Raw genomic sequence first — 17,664 nt, 5'->3', positions numbered from 1 at the left:
AAAAAACCCCATAAACAATTCTAAAAGCACTAACTCTAATGCTGCGAGACCTATTGCATTTCCAATGCTCGTTTGATTTTGCCTCTTGTGTTTTTGCTGTTTGGTGGACTCCATTTTGCTGGTCTAGATGCTTTGGGCACTTTGCCACTGCTGTTCAGTGCCAAGGTGCAAGTGCTCCCTTTGTGAATTACTGTTATGGATTGGTGTTTTTCATGATTGGCTAATTGATTTACTAGTCAGTCCCTAGTACAGTGCACTGTGTGTGCCCAGGGCATGTAAATCAAATGCTGCAAGTGGGCTTGCAGCACTGATTGTGCCACCCACAGAATCAGCCTGTAAATGTAACTCTGGCCTGCCATTGCAGAGCCTGTGTGCAGTCTGGTACTGCCATGTCGACTTAGCAAGTGTACTCACTTGCCAGGCCCTAATCTTCCCTTTTCTTACATATTAGTCACCCCTCAGGTAGGTCCAAAGTACCCCCGTGGGCAGAGTACAGTATATGTGAAAGGTAGGACATGCCCTTGTGTGTGGGGCATGTCCTGATAGTGAATTACTGCCAATTTCGTTTTTCACAATTGCAAGGCTACCTGTTCCCATAGGATAGATTGGGGAGTTTGTTTATAACATCTTATAAACGTAACTACCCCTGGGAACAAGGTCGAAAATTAAAGTTTAGTATGCCTGAACTCAGAATGTTAAAATGCATCTTTTAGTGAGGGTGATTTGTACATTCTGTGTTTGAAAATACCACTTTTAGGAAGCAGATTTTTTTTTGCTAAGCCATCCAGTACGCCTCTGCTAGGTTTGTGTATTACATGTCTGGCTTTTGGATAACAGGTGCTGTGAAGGAGCAGTGGCTCCAGAGAGCCTGATGAGTCAGGGCTGGGCTGAATAGACATGGGCTGTATTTAGAGTAGGGGAGGAGATTTCCTTTCATCTGAATGGACCTGGTTTGCCAAGGACAATGCTGTCTCCACCTCCTGCCAGGAAACTGCACCAGAGAGGACAGAACCGGTTTTGACCAAGCACAGGGCTTGCCTTCCACCAGAGAACAAAGGATTTGGGGCTATAAATATTGGGACCCAGACCCCAGAATGTTAGATTACTTCTGGGAATTGAGAGGAACCTTTGCCAAGGAGAAGAGCCGGAGAAGCTGAGGAGGAGTACTGCCCTTGTGCTGTTTGCTGTCTGGGGTTGGCCTGCAGTGGCTACTTGCGGCCAATGAAAGGAGAAAGTACTTTGCTGTATGCCATGCTTGAGGAAGATCTCCAAGAGCTTGAACTGAGCTTGCCCCCTGTTCAAAAGGTCTCAGGATCATCAAAGACCTCACCAAGCTTCTGGGCACAGTCTCTGGAACTGCTGGTTTCAGTTGCCTGGAGAAGAAAAGGGTAACCAATTCTGTCCATCGCAAGATTCTGTGTCCTGAAAGCACTGTAAAGAGCACCGCCTCGTTCCGCAACACTGTCTCACCGATTCCATCAACGAGCTGCTGCTTGCACCGCGTCCTGGGGGCATCGCACTCCGCAATGCTTTGCCACACGCTTCACTCACGTCTTCGACTCCGTCGCTGCCCGACTCAAACATCTACCTGCTTCGTCGCCGCATCGTAACCTGCCAGCACTGCATCAAGTATCGCCTCACAATGCAACGCAAGCCTTGGTCTCACCGACTCTGTCTACGAGCCTGCAGCGAGCCGTGAGGACACCGCACGGTGCAACGCTATCATCTCACATCGCAACCGCTACGGTTGCCCCGGATCAGCTAGTAACGTTGTGTCGGCCACAACAATAAAAGGTACTGTCTCCCGAGTCTGTCGACGATTTTGCTTACTTGTATCGACGCTGTTGGCCGGAATTGTCAGACTCTGTTGTATTCAGTATCGCAGTAGCCCCAGACGGAGCTACAGAGTTGGAGTAACTGTATTTTCACAATTTTCCTTCAATTGAAAGGTTATTTTACACAGTAACTATTTCTAAGAGTATTGCATGTTGGATTTTTGTCGTTCTTCGTCTTGTTGGTTTAGATAAAGTTTACTTATTTTTCTAAACTGGTGTGATGTCCATTTGTAGTGTTTTCACTGTATTACTGTATGTGTTCACAAATGCTTTACACACTGCCTCTGAGAAAAGCCTGTCTGCTCGTGCTAAGCTACCAAGGGGGTAAGCAGGGTTTTTTTTACAATTGTATCCCCCTTACCCTGACTAGGAAGAAGAGTCCCTATTTGGACAAAGATACCTACCTCTGCCAACTAGAGACCCCCATTTCGAACAGTATGGCTCATTGGAATGTTATGTGATACTGCATAACTGTACCAACAAATGTTACTATTTTAGCAAGAGTACATGGGGAAGAGGAAGAGAAAGTAAGGGGGAAAAAGACTGGGAAGAGAGAAAAGGAGACAGTCGTGAGATGAACAGTCAAGGAATAATAGTGAGGTAGAACGAGAGGGTGATGTTCAGATATGGGTGTGAAGCAGAGGTAACAATGGCAGGCAGAAATATTAGAATACCTTGGAAAGACAGAACGGAGCAAAGGGCCTCAGAGTTTGGCAGTTTGAAGTACACTGTCTGACAAGCTCCCGGTTACCCACTCAGTTTAGGCAAGCAACTCAGCTGGTGGAATCTAAGACTTTCACGTAAATCAGTTTATGTACCTTAGACCGTGTGCCCTATTGTACTTTTCCTTTTCTGGACACCAGTGAAAGCCTGTCAAGCAACAGGAAAACGCAGAAATGATACCCCTCCACCCATCCCCACATATGCTGTGGGAGGGAGGGATCAGTGCATATCAGGGACATTTGTTTTACAAAAACAGACTCCACTTTGTGAGTTAGTAAAGCAAAAAATTGTGCAGGCTTATTAAACATTGTGCCTGTACAGCAAAGTTGCAGAGCCACTGTGGCCCTGGTTCCTCTGAAGGCACAGAGATCGCTGTAAGGCGGGCAAAGATCTCTAAATGTGGAGGGCTGTAGTCTACCAGGACAGCAGAGTGCCTACCTGGTGGAACAGAGTGCATCACTCCTTAGTCTGAATGAGGCCCACAGTCTCACACCTCACTTTCCAAACCACATCTCTAACACCAACTGGGGCCAGTGGAAAAAATACCTCTTCAGCCTACTCTGTTTTCCTTCGAGGAAAACCTATAAACGCAGACAATGTACTCTGTGTACTAAACACCATGATATCATATAATAGGTGGTCTGTGCATTGTATAAATCCTCAGTAATGTGTATACACACACCCTTTTTCCTGCTAGATATGCGCCTTTGAAATGCCAGCACATACATACTTGCATACATACATATATACAAATTAGCATTGTGTGAATGTTAACAATGTTACTATGGCCATTGAAGGCAGTGTGGGGCATGCTTCTGATCCATGAATTAGTTGTGCTTACTCAAGACTATGAATTAGTGCCAAAGCTTCTTGGACTCAAACTAATGTCTGCAGTGAATGTTATGTGTGGTTCCCTACGTCCCTCAACCCTTCGCCCACTGCCAGCTCTGGCTAACTACCTTTAACAAGCCTGCCTCTGATTCAGGCCCACTTCCCATGAGTACTACTGGGTGACATCCACAGCTCGTGCATTGCTGTACTTTTGTATGATTAATATGTTAGTGAATGTAAGATAACAACACAACCACAGAATCTCAATTCCTGAACCAATTCTGTGTTGAAATGCAGCGCAATAGTACAATGACTGTATATTTTATTTGAGATATTACCAAATTTGTAGAGCGTAAGAGCTGCATGGTAGGTAAAATGGGAAGTAGAGGTGTTGTATACTCAGTGAGAAACTTAGGAGGCTAGCTCTTCCAAGTGCCCATGCTCTATCTGGTATCTAGTTTAACTGTACTGCTTGGTCAGAGGGAAACTCCAGACATGTTCTCTTAGGAGCGTCTATGTCCCACCGTTGATGTTGTTTATCAGCTGCCTAAGCCAGACATTAAGCCCCTGCACATTACTGTCCATCTCTGTGTCATCCACTCACTGTACTCTGTGTGGTCTTAAAAGCCCCGCCACTCAAGCAAACCATAGGGTGGTGGCATATTCCAGTAACATGTCTGCCATTACTGCTCCTTGATTGGCCTGTAATCTGTGCTTCTCTTGGGCTTGTTTGCTAGGAAACACCCCTTCCCAACAAGTAAAAGATTGCTCGCCCTGCCCCAGTTCAGTGTGCCATGGGGAGTAAACAAGCATCATTTTCATCAAGACCTATCCTTTTTACTGCTATCTCTTAGTTTTCTAAATGAACTGACCAGATTTCTAAGCATGCTCTATGTATACATGTATTAATTCCCTTAGAGTCCCTGTCCCCCCCCAATCAGCCCATTTGTGCTACTATACCCTGCATCCCGTGGTTATACTCCTTATATTGTCTGTCTTGACATTATTAATCATCTTTGCTTTATCAAATTATGTAAGTAACTCACTGTGTTTTAATGCTTTCTTCCCAGAGAAAATGCAAGACATTGCTGATGAAGAATCCATCCCTCAACATTCAGGAGAGAACGACGAGCACCAAACACCCCACCCCACAGGAGATTCTGCTGCGGACAGAGCGGAAAACAAAATTGACATTCCTCCTTTCACATCATGTCTGGAGCTCAATACAGACCTAGCAACAAGAGTTTACTCCTATCCATGTCCTTCAACCCAAATGCCGGGAGGAGAAATGGCTAATGTTGCAGCACAATGTTTACCAGGCGTAACCTTATTGCTCAATGGATTATTACATACACAGAATACGGAAGAGGAGGTTACTGAGAGTCATGACCAGTCCCCTTTTCAGGAAGGCTTTCCATGGACTACAAGTGTGAAGCAGCTTGATCAGGAAGAGTTGGTGGCTGAAGAGAACCCTCAGGGAACAAAAAATGTCTTCTCAGATGATCCTAATTTTAACCAGTCCACCCAACTGGACAACCACTCGTGGGTGAGCATGGGAGAGAGAGCCCACCAGTGTCACGTCTGTGGCAAGCATTTCAAGACCCCATCCACACTACGAATTCACCAGCGTATTCACACCGGAGAGCGTCCATATGGTTGTGATGTGTGTGGCCAGAGCTTCCGTCATCAGTCCTCACTGGTGAGCCACCAAAGGATACACACAGGACATAAACCGTACCAGTGTAATGAATGTGGCAAGTGCTTTGGGCGGCGTTCCTTGCTCACAGTGCACTATAGGACTCACACCGGTGAAAGACCCTACAAGTGTACAGAATGTAAGAGCAGTTTCAGCTGTCGGTCGTCTCTCAACCACCACCTCCAGAGCCACAAACTAGGCAAGTGTTTTATATGTGGGGATTGTGGCAGAAGCTTCCGGCACCAGAACTCTCTGGAGAGCCACCAGAGAAAACACACTGGGATAGGGCTGTATCAGTGTCAGGAATGTGGTAAAGACTTCACCAGGCTTTCACAGCTTGCTTCGCATCAGAGAAAGCATAGTGGAGTCAGACGTTTACAAAGTGAAGGTAACCTCGACAGCCATACCGTTGACAAAACTAATAAGCGTTTTGAATGCAGTGACTGTGGCAAAAGCTTTGGTATGAAAACCACACTTCGAGTTCACCAACGGATCCATACTGGTGAACGTCCCTTCCGATGTGACCTGTGTGGACAGGACTTTCGGCACCAGTCCTCGCTCGTAAGTCACCAAAGGATTCATACTGGCCAGAAGCCATACCAGTGTAACGAGTGTGGCAAGTGCTTTGGTCGGCGAGCTCTGCTCACTGTGCATCAGAGGACTCACACTGGGGAGCGTCCCTACAAATGTACAGAGTGTAAGAGTAGCTTCAGCTGTCGATCATCCCTCACCCAGCACCTCCAGGGTCACAGACAGGGCAAGTCATTCATCTGTGGGGAATGTGGGAAAAGCTTTGGCAAGCACTCTACTCTCCTCATTCACCAACGGACACACACTGGAGAGCAACCCTACCGCTGTGATGCTTGTGGGAGAAGCTTCCGTCACCAGTCTTCACTCGTGGGCCATCAGAAAACCCACAGTAGACCATTCTATCAGTGTAATGAATGTGGTAGAGGCTTCACCCGCGAGTTGCAGCTTCAGGCCCATCAGAAAACGCACAGTGCAGAGAAGCAGTTGAAAAAGGAAACTGAGTATGCAGTCATAGCTGGTGATCCTGCCACCCTAGCCGCAGAATTCCAGATAGACAACTCTGGTAAACACTTCAGATGCAATGAATGTGGAAAAACCTTTGGCATGAAAACCACTCTTCGTGTACACCAGCGTATACATACTGGAGAGAGGCCGTTTGCTTGTGAATTGTGCGGTAACAATTTTCGGCATCAGTCCTCACTAGTGAGTCATCGACGGATTCACACTGGACAGAAACCGTACCATTGCAACGAGTGTGGCAAATGTTTCGGCCGGCGTTCCCTTCTCACGGTCCATATGAGAACTCATACTGGGGAGCGGCCCTACAAGTGCACAGAGTGTAAGAGCAGTTTCAGCTGTCGATCATCACTCAACCATCACATAAAAAGTCACAGACTGGGCAAGTGCTTCATATGCAATGACTGTGGCAAAAGCTTTGGTAGACACTCCACTCTCCTTATCCACCAGAGGACACATACAGCTGAACAGCTTTTCCGGTGTGACATATGTAAAAAAGGCTTCAGGAAGCAGTCGGTTCTTGTGAGTCATCAAAAGTCACACTTAGAGCAGGGATTGCATCATTGTATGGAATGCGGTCAAGACTTTGTTCGGAAGTCACAACTCCGAATGCATCAGAAGACACATAGTATAAAGGAAAAGTTGAAAATGGAATCTGACTCTGCTGGTGTTCTCAGCAACTCGTCCTCCTTACCACAGAAGAAAGAGATCTACAGCACCAAAAGCTTTAAATGTAATGAATGTGGTAAAACCTTTGGCATGAAAACAACTCTTCGGGTGCACCAGCGTATTCACACTGGAGAGCGTCCATTTGCTTGTGACGTGTGTGATAAGAACTTCAGGCACCAATCTTCTCTGGTGAGCCACCGGCAGATACACACGGGGCAGAAGCCGTACCAGTGCAGTGAGTGCAGCAAGAGCTTCGGCCGCCGCTCCCTTCTCACTGTGCACCAGAGGACCCACACTGGGGAGCGCCCATTTAAGTGTACAGAGTGCAAGAGCAGCTTCAGCTGTCGGTCCTCTCTCAATCACCATCTCAAGAGTCACCGGCAAGGCAAGTGTTTTATGTGTGTTGATTGTGGCAGGAGTTTCCGAAATGAGACCTCTCTGGCTAGCCACCAAAGGATACACTCCGGGCTAGGGCTGCATCACTGTAAGGTTTGTGGTAAAGACTTTACCAGACTTTCACAACTGACTTTACATCAGCGGAAACACGCGGGAGAGAGGTGTTTGAAAAGAGAAACTAACTTTGAAAGTGGAATGTGTCACCAGCCTCTCACCCGCCAGCCTTTTTATGCCCTTATTAAAGACCAATCCTATGCCCCCCAGGCTATCTATAGCATCATCAGTGACCAGCTCCCCCTTCATAAACCTATTCTTGGCATCATGGGTGGCCCTGCCCTTCCAGAGAATGTGAAAACTATTATCAACGACCAGTCCCTACTCTCCCAGGCGGCACAAAGCATCATCAGTGACCCGTCCCAGAGTTCTGAAGCTGTACACAGCTTCAATCAGAAGTCTACAATCCCACAAGCTATGTGTAGTGTCAATCATGACTCCTCTTCTCTGCTGCCTCCTGTCAATGTTAGTAACCAATCCTGTCAACCCCAGACTGTCCATAGCATCAGTGACCAATACCCGCAGCAACAGTCTGTACATAGTGCCAGCGAACAGTCACCCCTCCCACAGGCTCCCCACAGTATCCTCAGTGACCATCCTCCGCTGACCCAGGCTGTACGTACAGTTGTCTGTGACCCCCAGGTTGTACATAGTATTCCAAATGACCAACTCAGCTACCCCCAGGCTGTTCATAGTGTCCTAAGCGACCAGTCCTCCCTCCCTAAGGTCATGCAGATAAACAATCCCAGTAAGACATTTCATTGTAACGAATGTGGGAAAACCTTTGGAATGAAAACAACCCTTCGAATTCACCAGCGAATCCACACTGGGGAGCGTCCCTACCGATGTGAGCTGTGTGGACAGAGCTTCCGGCACCAGTCCTCTCTGGTAAGCCACCAAAGGATCCACACAGGACAGAAACCGTACCAGTGCAATGAGTGTGGAAGGCGCTTTAACAGGCGTTCCCTGCTCACAGTGCACCAGAGAACACACACTGGGGAGCGTCCTTACAAGTGCACAGATTGTAAAAGCTGCTTCAGCTGCCGATCCTCTCTCAACTACCATCTCAAGAGTCACCGGCTAGGCAAGTGCTTTATATGCAGCGAATGTGGCAAAAGCTTTGATAGGCACTCCACCCTACTCATCCACCAGCGGATGCACACCATAGGACCATTGTTTTATTGTGACACTTGCGGTAAAACTTTCCGGAACCAGACTTCTGTTGTAAGCCATCAAAGAACTCACATAGAGGAGGAGTTGCATTTGTGTAAGGAACGTGGTAAAGGCTTCTCCACAGAGTTGGACCTTACTGTCCATCAGAAGGCACATAGCACAAAAAAGGCAGTCCCACAGCCAATAACTACAGAGAAACTGTTAAAAAAAGAAAGAGACTCCGAAACTATCCTCCTAGACCCGACTACCTTCCATAAGCAAACCACAGTTCCCAACTCTGGAAAATGCTTTGAATGTAATGAATGTGGTAAAAGCTTTGGTATGAAAACCACTCTTCGAATACATCAGAGGATACACTCTGGAGAACGTCCATTTCAATGTGATATTTGTGGACAAAAATTCCGGCACCAGTCATCACTTGTTAGCCACAGAAGAATCCACACCGGACAGAAGCCGTACCAGTGCAGTGAGTGTGGAAGGTGCTTCAGCCGACGTGCACTACTCAATTCTCACCATAAAACCCACTCAAGGGAAACCGGACCCCCAATCATGGAGAGCAAAGCTGGCTCCATCACCGCAGCTGGCCTTCCAGCAGTCCAAGAAATTGCCAGTAGCTTAGAGCACAGTGAGTTTGAGACCGCTATCGGCAGCAACCCCACCAGTTCCTTTCACCAGCAAAAGCACTCCAGAGAGAAGCCATTCTGGTGCAACATCTGCTGGAAACGTTATCGCAATAAATCTTCATTATCGCAGCACCTACGCTCTCATTCAGATCGGGACAAAAGGTACCCAGGTAGTGAGCGTGGGATTGACTTGAACCATCTCAGCAATCTCCTTGAGCATCAGAAAGTTCACAGCGGGGATAAATCATTGCTGTGGGATGGACGCAAGACCCTCTTTCCCGCACAGCCTTCTCGCTCTGTGTCCCAACCAGTTACAGAGGAGAATCCCAACCTGGGTGATGTCTACAGCAAAATATTGGAAGCAGTGCCTCAACATGTCATCTCAAATGACGCGCGCTCAGAAACATCGCCCTTGCCAGCAATATTTGATGAGAAGCCCCAACTTATCCTGCCTCCCAAAGTTCCACTAGAAGAACAGCGATACCCATGTGCTGTGATCGATAAAACCAGTGCTGCACCATGCCATTTTCCTACCCTTCAGCAGCTTCAAATGGACATAAAGCCTTGTTCTTTTAGTGTCTCTGACCACATTTCTGCTGGCCAATCTCCTGTTGTGGGTACACGGCAGATTCAGGAGGAAAAGGTGTGTGTAAGCAAAACGTTCAAGCAGACCCTTAAGAAGGAGTCCACTAACAGCACCTCTGCACCAGTTCAGAAAGAGGAACATGCAGTCCCAGACAATGACTGTGATCAAGTCAGTGTTAGTCCTCCAAGTGATATCAGTCAGACTCCACCTCCGTTGACTAACCCCCAGCATGTCCCTAAGGTTGAGCACCCAGACAAATGGAAGTCGTGCAGTGCGAAAAGTGACAGGAGGTCCCAGGTTGCAAGTCCCAGACCGTCTCCGAAGGAGGACAAGCTGTGTATGGACGAGACTGTTAGTGGAACTAGTCACGTACCAACCCATCTCCACCTCCCCTGGCAGGCCCAGGATGAGTATGAGGAGACAGAAGGGCTGCGACCTTTCAAGTGCGAGCAGTGCCAAAAGTGCTTTCACAAGCAGTCCACCCTACGTGTCCACCTTCGGATCCACACCGGGGAGCGGCCCTACCCGTGTGGCAAGTGCGAGAAGAGTTTCAGACACAAGCAGTCTCTCACACACCATCTGCGCAGTCACACCGGTGAGCGGCCATATCAGTGCAACCAGTGCAGGAAATGTTTTACCAGACTCACTACCTTGCTGGAACACAGGAGGACTCACTGTAGATCTGGGCTGCATGAAGACTATGCCAGGGGGAACAAGAATGTTGTTTACCCATTTTTAGATAACTTGGGCACACAAGCTGTGGAGGGTTGGGCCATCCATAGCCTCCTATATAGTGGAGACATTTTAGCCAGCTACCCAGTTCTGCCCTCGACCAGGGGTTTACCCATTTGCTGGGCACCAAACCTGTCTATCAATCAGAATTATAATGGTGTATCAAACTGCGATGGACATTCAGAGTCAAATGCCTTGTGAAATGTCTGCTAGAACTGTTAAAGAAAAGGCAACGACAACCTATAGTGTAATTGAAGAGAGGATGGACAGATGTGGGGGGTGCTTAAAACTGCCACAGAGCTTGCTGTTGCATTGCAGTTTAGGGCCAAGGGGCATGAAGCTTCTAGGGTCAGAGTCTCCTTACCTATTGAGGTTTCTGGGGCGGAGGAGACTTTCTCAAGCCAGTACACGGGGGATACACGGTCTGTGGGGCAATGTTTCAGTAAAAGTGTGCTTTTTCAGTTTAGTACAGGTGGACTGCGAAGTGAACAGACTTGGAGAGCACTGTAGTGTAGTAATAATAGCGTTGTTTAAGTGTGTCATCCTCTTATTGTGGATGTTTTTAGAGGCATCATTGAGTGCTGTGGAAAAAGAGGTGCCTCCTTGTAGGTTACAGTGGAATCCTTGGTGTCTCCAGAAAAGCTGCAACAGATGCTATGGGGTTATCTTGATGGGGTTATGTTGACTGCCAGTAGACAAAAGGGATAGCTTTTTATTGTTTTATAAATCCTGTTCTGTGAGCTGTGGCATTACCTTGTCCATTGCATGGAACTGTGATCTCTGTATGACAACGGTCTTTGTATGCTGTGGATAGAGCTGCGATTGCTCCATATCAAATGAGAGCTTTTTGAGAGCTATGGTTGTGTTTCCTTTCTTTTGCACTGAATTATGGCTGTGCCTTTGTCCCTTGGATGAAGCTGATGTCAGTGAATAGTGCAGGGAAGCTGTAGTGTGCCTGTTTTTTATGGCTGGAGCTTTAAACTCTGAACATCATCTACAAGCTACATGTAAGGTGTGTTTGTGCCTTGGATGACCTGCTGGCTGAGTGTTTTGCTTATAAGTTGTGAGTGGTACGTGGCCTCTGAATATTGTATGAGAGCTAACGTTGGGTCCTGTGGAAAGACCAGTGGTTTCTAGATAAAATACGAGAGCTGTAATTGCATCCTATGGATGGTGCTGTGATGTGCTCCCAGAAGGTAACCACAGATTCTCATTGTTGAACTGAAGCATGGTCTCCACATCCTGTGAATGCCGGAGAGACTGGTATGTTTGCCATTTATGAATGTCAAATGAGAGCAGTGGTTGCATCCTGTGGATGTGCCTGAAATCTCTGAATGGCTTTTCTGTGGTTTGAGTTATCCCTCAATGTGCTGTGTAGGCTCCAGTGAGCAGTTCTACAACAGTGGTGTAGTATTGTGAGGTTGTGTGCTTGTTGCTAGTGTAACTTCATCCAGTGTGCAGAAAGGGTTGCAAGATTGGGCATTTGTTGCTTGGATGCAGTTGTCTGGGCGTGGTTGTGAGTGCTACAAGGCTGTGCCTCACTCTGAGAGCATTGCAATGACTGCTGTACAGCTGATTCTCTTGATTGTATTTCTGAGGTGAGTGCTATCAGTCTGTTTCCCAGAACCCTCCTCACTTTGTCCTGTGGTCACTGAATGTCCTGTATTCAGTGCTGTAAAGCTGTGGGTCTCCCTCTGATAGACTTTGGACTCAGCATCTGGCTGCATTATAAACAGAGGAAGGTACCACAAAGTGCCGCATGGGCCCCCTTTGGAGACTTTCTTCTCTGCACCTTTAGGAATGTCTAGAAGGACCCATTTGCAACGGAAGCAATCGAAGCACGAACAAGATGGGGGATCTGGACCTGTTTGCGTTGTAGCATTTCCTTGTGTTGGAGGTGGGCTGCACACTGTTTAATAAAGATCTCAAGAGCATACTCACTCTAAGCATTACTTTGTTTGACAAATCTGCAGTTCAGAATGGGAGGTGTCTGGGAGTGTTGTTCAGTCATTGATTTTAGGTTTGTGTTATGCATGTAATTCCTTTATATCCGATTGTGTCACCACGGTTTCCATCTTTAGCATGAGCAGGGTCAGTGGAGCACTCTTGGGTACCCTGGGAAATGGCAGGGCTTGGAGGTTTTCCCTCAGCAATTCCATGCCCTGCTTTTATGAGCAGGAGTAGTGGTGTCCTCTAGGTAAGGAGGATAGGAATGGGTGCCTCCAAGTGACGCACATTCCTTCATGCTTGGGTGGAAGTGGCAGTCCCTCAGTGAAGTTGTGTCTTGCAGAAATGGTTGTCTCCCAGTGATGTGTTGTCCCAACAGAAGGCGGGAGCGGTTATCTCCTGTGATGCCCATTCCTTCACGCTTGGGTGGAAGTGGCAGTCACTCATCGATGTAGTAATTTGCAGTAATGGTTGTCTCCGAATGGTGTGCTATCCAAGTGGAAGGCTGGAGTAGTTGTCTCACAGTGGTGCCCAAGAATGCTTGTCAGTATTGCAGTGTGAAACTGTAGGGAAAAACATGAGGGAAAGGACTGCGAAAGACCAATAATTAATGGTATTCACCAAAATCTTTTAATTTCCCTGCTTCTGGAATTACTGGAGCCCTCTGTAACAGTAATTCATAGAAGCGTAAAAAACCGGGATGAGTGGCCTTAAAGTCTTAAAATGATGAGGGCGGTTGTCTTCTCTTCCAGGCAACGTAGCTTGCGCCGAGAGAGGTTTCTTCTGTAGGTCTGACCAGTCCAGTTAATCTAGTCTCTTTCACCTCTGCCTTTGCCAAGTACCTCAGAATGTTGTGTTTTGCAAGACAGGGCACAACACTGCATTCATATGTGTTGAGAATGGATCTGGTTTTCCTTGAAACTATAGCTAGAAGGAAGTAGGGTGACTCCAAGGTAACTGGGACCAAGTCCTGAGAGGTCCACAGAGTCTGAGACATTGGTTTGCATCATAGTGTCCACATGGTTTACTTCCAGAGCCTCCCTATGGTGTTCATGTGGCCCTTTATTGTGGTTTTCCCTGAAGTTCTACTGAGGCCCAATAAAATTGAATAGAAAGAAGTAATACAATCAGCAATGCTAAAGCGTAAGTGTGTTGAAATGAGTGCTGGATTGTAGGCCAAAAAAGCCAAACATATTGTTGAATGACGTGTCTTTACCAGGGGCACTGCATTGAGCACCAATGCACCACACAAAAAGCTAACCAGTTCACCAGTTGGATTGAAAAGACAGCAAATTGGATTAAGATAGTTATAAGGGCTAATATTGGAAGTAGCCAGAGGATTGTGTACAATTTCTTTTGTGCACGTTTTTGCAGTGCCGGGTTGGTTGTGGACATGAGCTTAAGTCTGTCGCACCTACCAGCTCCACAAAATGTATCAATTTCCCAAGGCCTGGGCAATTAAATTGCACCTGAACCCTCCCCCCTTATGCCTCAAAGTTACCTCAAAGTTGAGGGCTTGGATTCTTCGTCTGTACTTATTTCTAGTGCTGATCAGTTTCAGTTCTAAGTAGGTACCTTACATAAAGAGCCCATGTAAATGCTCTGTCTATTCTAGATTTACATTCTGTCGCTTGTTCTGCTAGTGGTGGAGTTCAGAGTTGTTCTTAAACAATGGTTTGACTTTGTAGCGAGGGCCATAGCTGGGGCCAGTACCACTCATGATGATGTCGACCCTAAGCCCACAATGCCCTAGTATTTGGCCACAATTGTTAGATTAGTTTGTTTCCACCAGTGGGTTTTGAAACAGAATGCGCTGCTAATATTTCCAGGTACGCAGCCTCATCTGGACTGGACGAGTGCGATTTTCGGTGATGGAAAACTGTCAGGATGGTGATATAAAACTGGATCCCACAGACTGCAGATTGGGATCAACTTTCATGGACTTCAACTATAGGAGATGTTATGTTACTGAATTTATAGAACGCTGCGATTACCCTTAAGGGCGTCCTTGTGCTGATATGCAAGTCTCGGGGAGTAACTGTTTATATCTGCAGTCTTGTATCTCTGTTTTCAAATTTAACATGACTTGTTTAGTGATAGAAAATCTTTTAGGTTTTGCCCGGTTGTCATAGAAAGTTCACTTCGAGTGATAAACATTGTGTAATGTATGTCTTTTGGTCTTAGTCTACCATGGTGTAAAGACCCAGCTCTGGGATCGCAGGACTTGTACCTCTCTGATGCAGCCAGCTCTGACAACTTTTAAGGGGGATAACAGCACCACCACTGAAAACATTTTTGGGAGCAGATACGTTCAGAGTGATGTCCGGGCATTTCCAGAACAAATTCGTTTTTACCTGAAGTTGCAGTCTGCGAGAAGAGTGATAACCAATGGGCATAGTCTTCTGGGCACTTGGAAGGACTCATGCTCGTTTCTCAGAGAGTTGATATGTTGTAAAACTGTGTTTTCAGGACGACACAGGGAGAGTGAGAAACACCAGACCAACAGTCCCTACTCTGACAATAACAGTACATACCTCACACAGTGTTGGGGCACATTTTATCAATCTAAGGTCACTAGAAACAGGTGGTCAGTGAAACAATCATTTATTGGAAATCAGTACACCACACTTAGCACTGAAAGCTTTTCATTTCATAATAATTCTTTTCATTGCGGCTAATCACCCGCCAGGGTGTCCAGGCACTGGGTTCTTGCAGGGATTAGTCGAAAAGCCAGGTCTTAAGTCCCTTTTTCTGAATCGTTTTTGGCCACTATAGGTGTGGCAGGGTATACTCAGACATGAGTCCCTTTCTCACTGCTCCATCAGGATTCAAGCAAGCCGGGCCGAAGACGGCTGAAATGCCAGAAACCGGTCCCCGGTAGCTTGTCTCCTTTCTGGTGAAGAATTGGCTTGGTAGTTTAGTCTGCCCTGTTCCCATGATGCACTGGGCCAGGGACAGACTGATTTGCATATAGCCAGGTTCTGAGCTGGGATGGGGCAGTGAGATAAATAACGGTGATGGATCAAGCCCTGATCTTTGGACTGGGTAAGAGTGGTCTGCTTAATTCAGACACTCTGTTCATCACCACCCCCTTTTTCTGAATCGTTTTTGGCCACTATAGGTGTGGCAGGGTATACTCAGACATGAGTCCCTTTCTCACTGCTCCATCAGGATTCAAGCAAGCCGGGCCGAAGACGGCTGAAATGCCAGAAACTGGTCCCCGGTAGCTTGTCTCCTTTCTGGTGAAGAATTGGCTTGGTAGTTTAGTCTGCCCTGTTCCCATGATGCACTGGGCCAGGGACAGACTGATTTGCATATAGCCAGGTTCTGAGCTGGGATGGGGCAGTGAGATAAATAACGGTGATGGATCAAGCCCTGATCTTTGGACTGGGTAAGAGTGGTCTGCTTAATTCAGACACTCTGTTCATCACCACCCCCTTTTTCTGAATCGTTTTTGGCCACTATAGGTGTGGCAGGGTATACTCAGACATGAGTCCCTTTCTCACTGCTCCATCAGGATTCAAGCAAGCCGGGCCGAAGACGGCTGAAATGCCAGAAACCGGTCCCCGGTAGCTTGTCTCCTTTCTGGTGAAGAATTGGCTTGGTAGTTTAGTCTGCCCTGTTCCCATGATGCACTGGGCCAGGGACAGACTGATTTGCATATTGCCAGGTTCTGAGCTGGGATGGGGCAGTGAGATAAATAACGGTGATGGATCAAGCCCTGATCTTTGGACTGGGTAAGAGTGGTCTGCTTAATTCAGACACTCTGTTCATCACCACCCCCTTTTTCTGAATCGTTTTTGGCCACTATAGGTGTGGCAGGGTATACTCAGACATGAGTCCCTTTCTCACTGCTCCATCAGGATTCAAGCAAGCCGGGCCGAAGACGGCTGAAATGCCAGAAACCGGTCCCCGGTAGCTTGTCTCCTTTCTGGTGAAGAATTGGCTTGGTAGTTTAGTCTGCCCTGTTCCCATGATGCACTGGGCCAGGGACAGACTGATTTGCATATAGCCAGGTTCTGAGCTGGGATGGGGCAGTGAGATAAATAACAGTGATGGATCAAGCCCTGATCTTTGGACTGGGTAAGAGTGGTCTGCTTAATTCAGACACTCTGTTCATCACCACCCCCTTTTTCTGAATCGTTTTTGGCCACTATAGGTGTGGCAGGGTATACTCAGACATGAGTCCCTTTCTCACTTCTCCATCAGGATTCAAGCAAGCCGGGCCGAAGACGGCTGAAATGCCAGAAACCGGTCCCCGGTAGCTTGTCTCCTTTCTGGTGAAGAATTGGCTTGGTAGTTTAGTCTGCCCTGTTCCCATGATGCACTGGGCCAGGGACAGACTGATTTGAATATAGCCAGGTTCTGAGCTGGGATGGGGCAGTGAGATAAATAACGGTGATGGATCAAGCCCTGATCTTTGGACTGGGTAAGAGTGGTCTGCTTAATTCAGACACTCTGTTCATCACCACCCCCTTTTTCTGAATCCTTTCTGAATTCAGGCAGGGAGGATGATGTTCGGAAGCGCAGGTTAAGGTTGTTCCAGGACTTGGCGGCGAGGTAGGAGAAGGAACTTCCTCCACTGTTATATATTTTATATACTGAGTGGTGGCATGGTTTTCTGAACCAGCTGTCAAATGTAGCACAGAAGCTTTGTCATTGGGTCATCCTCAAGGAAATGTGTCTGGTGGCACAACACCTATCGGCAGAACATTTCAGGCAGGCATCCAGCAGACTTTGGACATATCTCATGAATTGTAATTCGACCAATCGGTGGTGGAAAGTATATTCTCAGTATGGGAAACACTCTACTTCAGCCTTTCTACAAGTATGTAAATACAGACATTTTTATATCATTATCAACTGTTAAAATTAGCTGAGGTTTTTATGGTGTCTAGGTTGGGCCAGGGTAAGGGTTCTGCATTCAGGTACTCAGGGTTCATCATTACTTAGGCCCAGAAGGTAATCCTTGTTGTATGTTAGCTTAGTGCAGGGTTGGTCAAGGTTGTTGTTTTGGAGAACAGCAGTAAAGGCTGAAACTGTCCAGGCAAAATTATCTCTCCAGCAGAGGTTGTAAGTCATGCATAGTTGTAATCTTTCAAGTGAAAGCACCAGTAGGTGATGTACTCCATGCATAGTTGTAGATAAGGATTATGTTTCCACGGTCAGGGAATTATATTAGTTTCCCACATTTTGAAGGGGGAGATTTAGATGTTCACTACTAGATTTGCAAGAGATGTTGTTAAATAGGCTACCAATACTCTGCCCTTTCACAACATCTGAATGAATAATGGAGCAGCCCTTTAGTAGAAGCGATCCTTGAATGCTTGGGAGACGAGGGCGAACCATGTG

At 46.9% G+C, this 17,664-nt stretch overlaps 1 protein-coding gene across 1 annotated transcript in view; it reads left to right on the top strand.

The window, feature by feature from the left end:
• The window catches only part of LOC147700969 (uncharacterized), a 99,410-nt gene extending 87,111 nt beyond the window's left edge, over positions 1-12,299 (top strand). Inside the window, exon 4 of the mRNA XM_086929797.1 lies at positions 4,460-12,299. Within this exon, the coding sequence (XP_086785923.1) occupies positions 4,460-10,566 (6,107 nt within the window). The 3' untranslated portion in view covers positions 10,567-12,299. The remainder of the gene's footprint in view (positions 1-4,459) is intronic.
• The last annotated feature ends 5,365 nt before the right edge of the window (positions 12,300-17,664 follow it).

Source organism: Lissotriton vulgaris, chromosome 7, assembly GCF_964263255.1.
Source record: "Lissotriton vulgaris chromosome 7, aLisVul1.2, whole genome shotgun sequence".
NCBI classification, from domain to species: Eukaryota; Metazoa; Chordata; class Amphibia; order Caudata; family Salamandridae; genus Lissotriton; species Lissotriton vulgaris.
The sequence above is the reverse complement of the archived record's forward strand: the minus strand, read 5'-3'. Positions and strand labels throughout refer to the sequence as shown.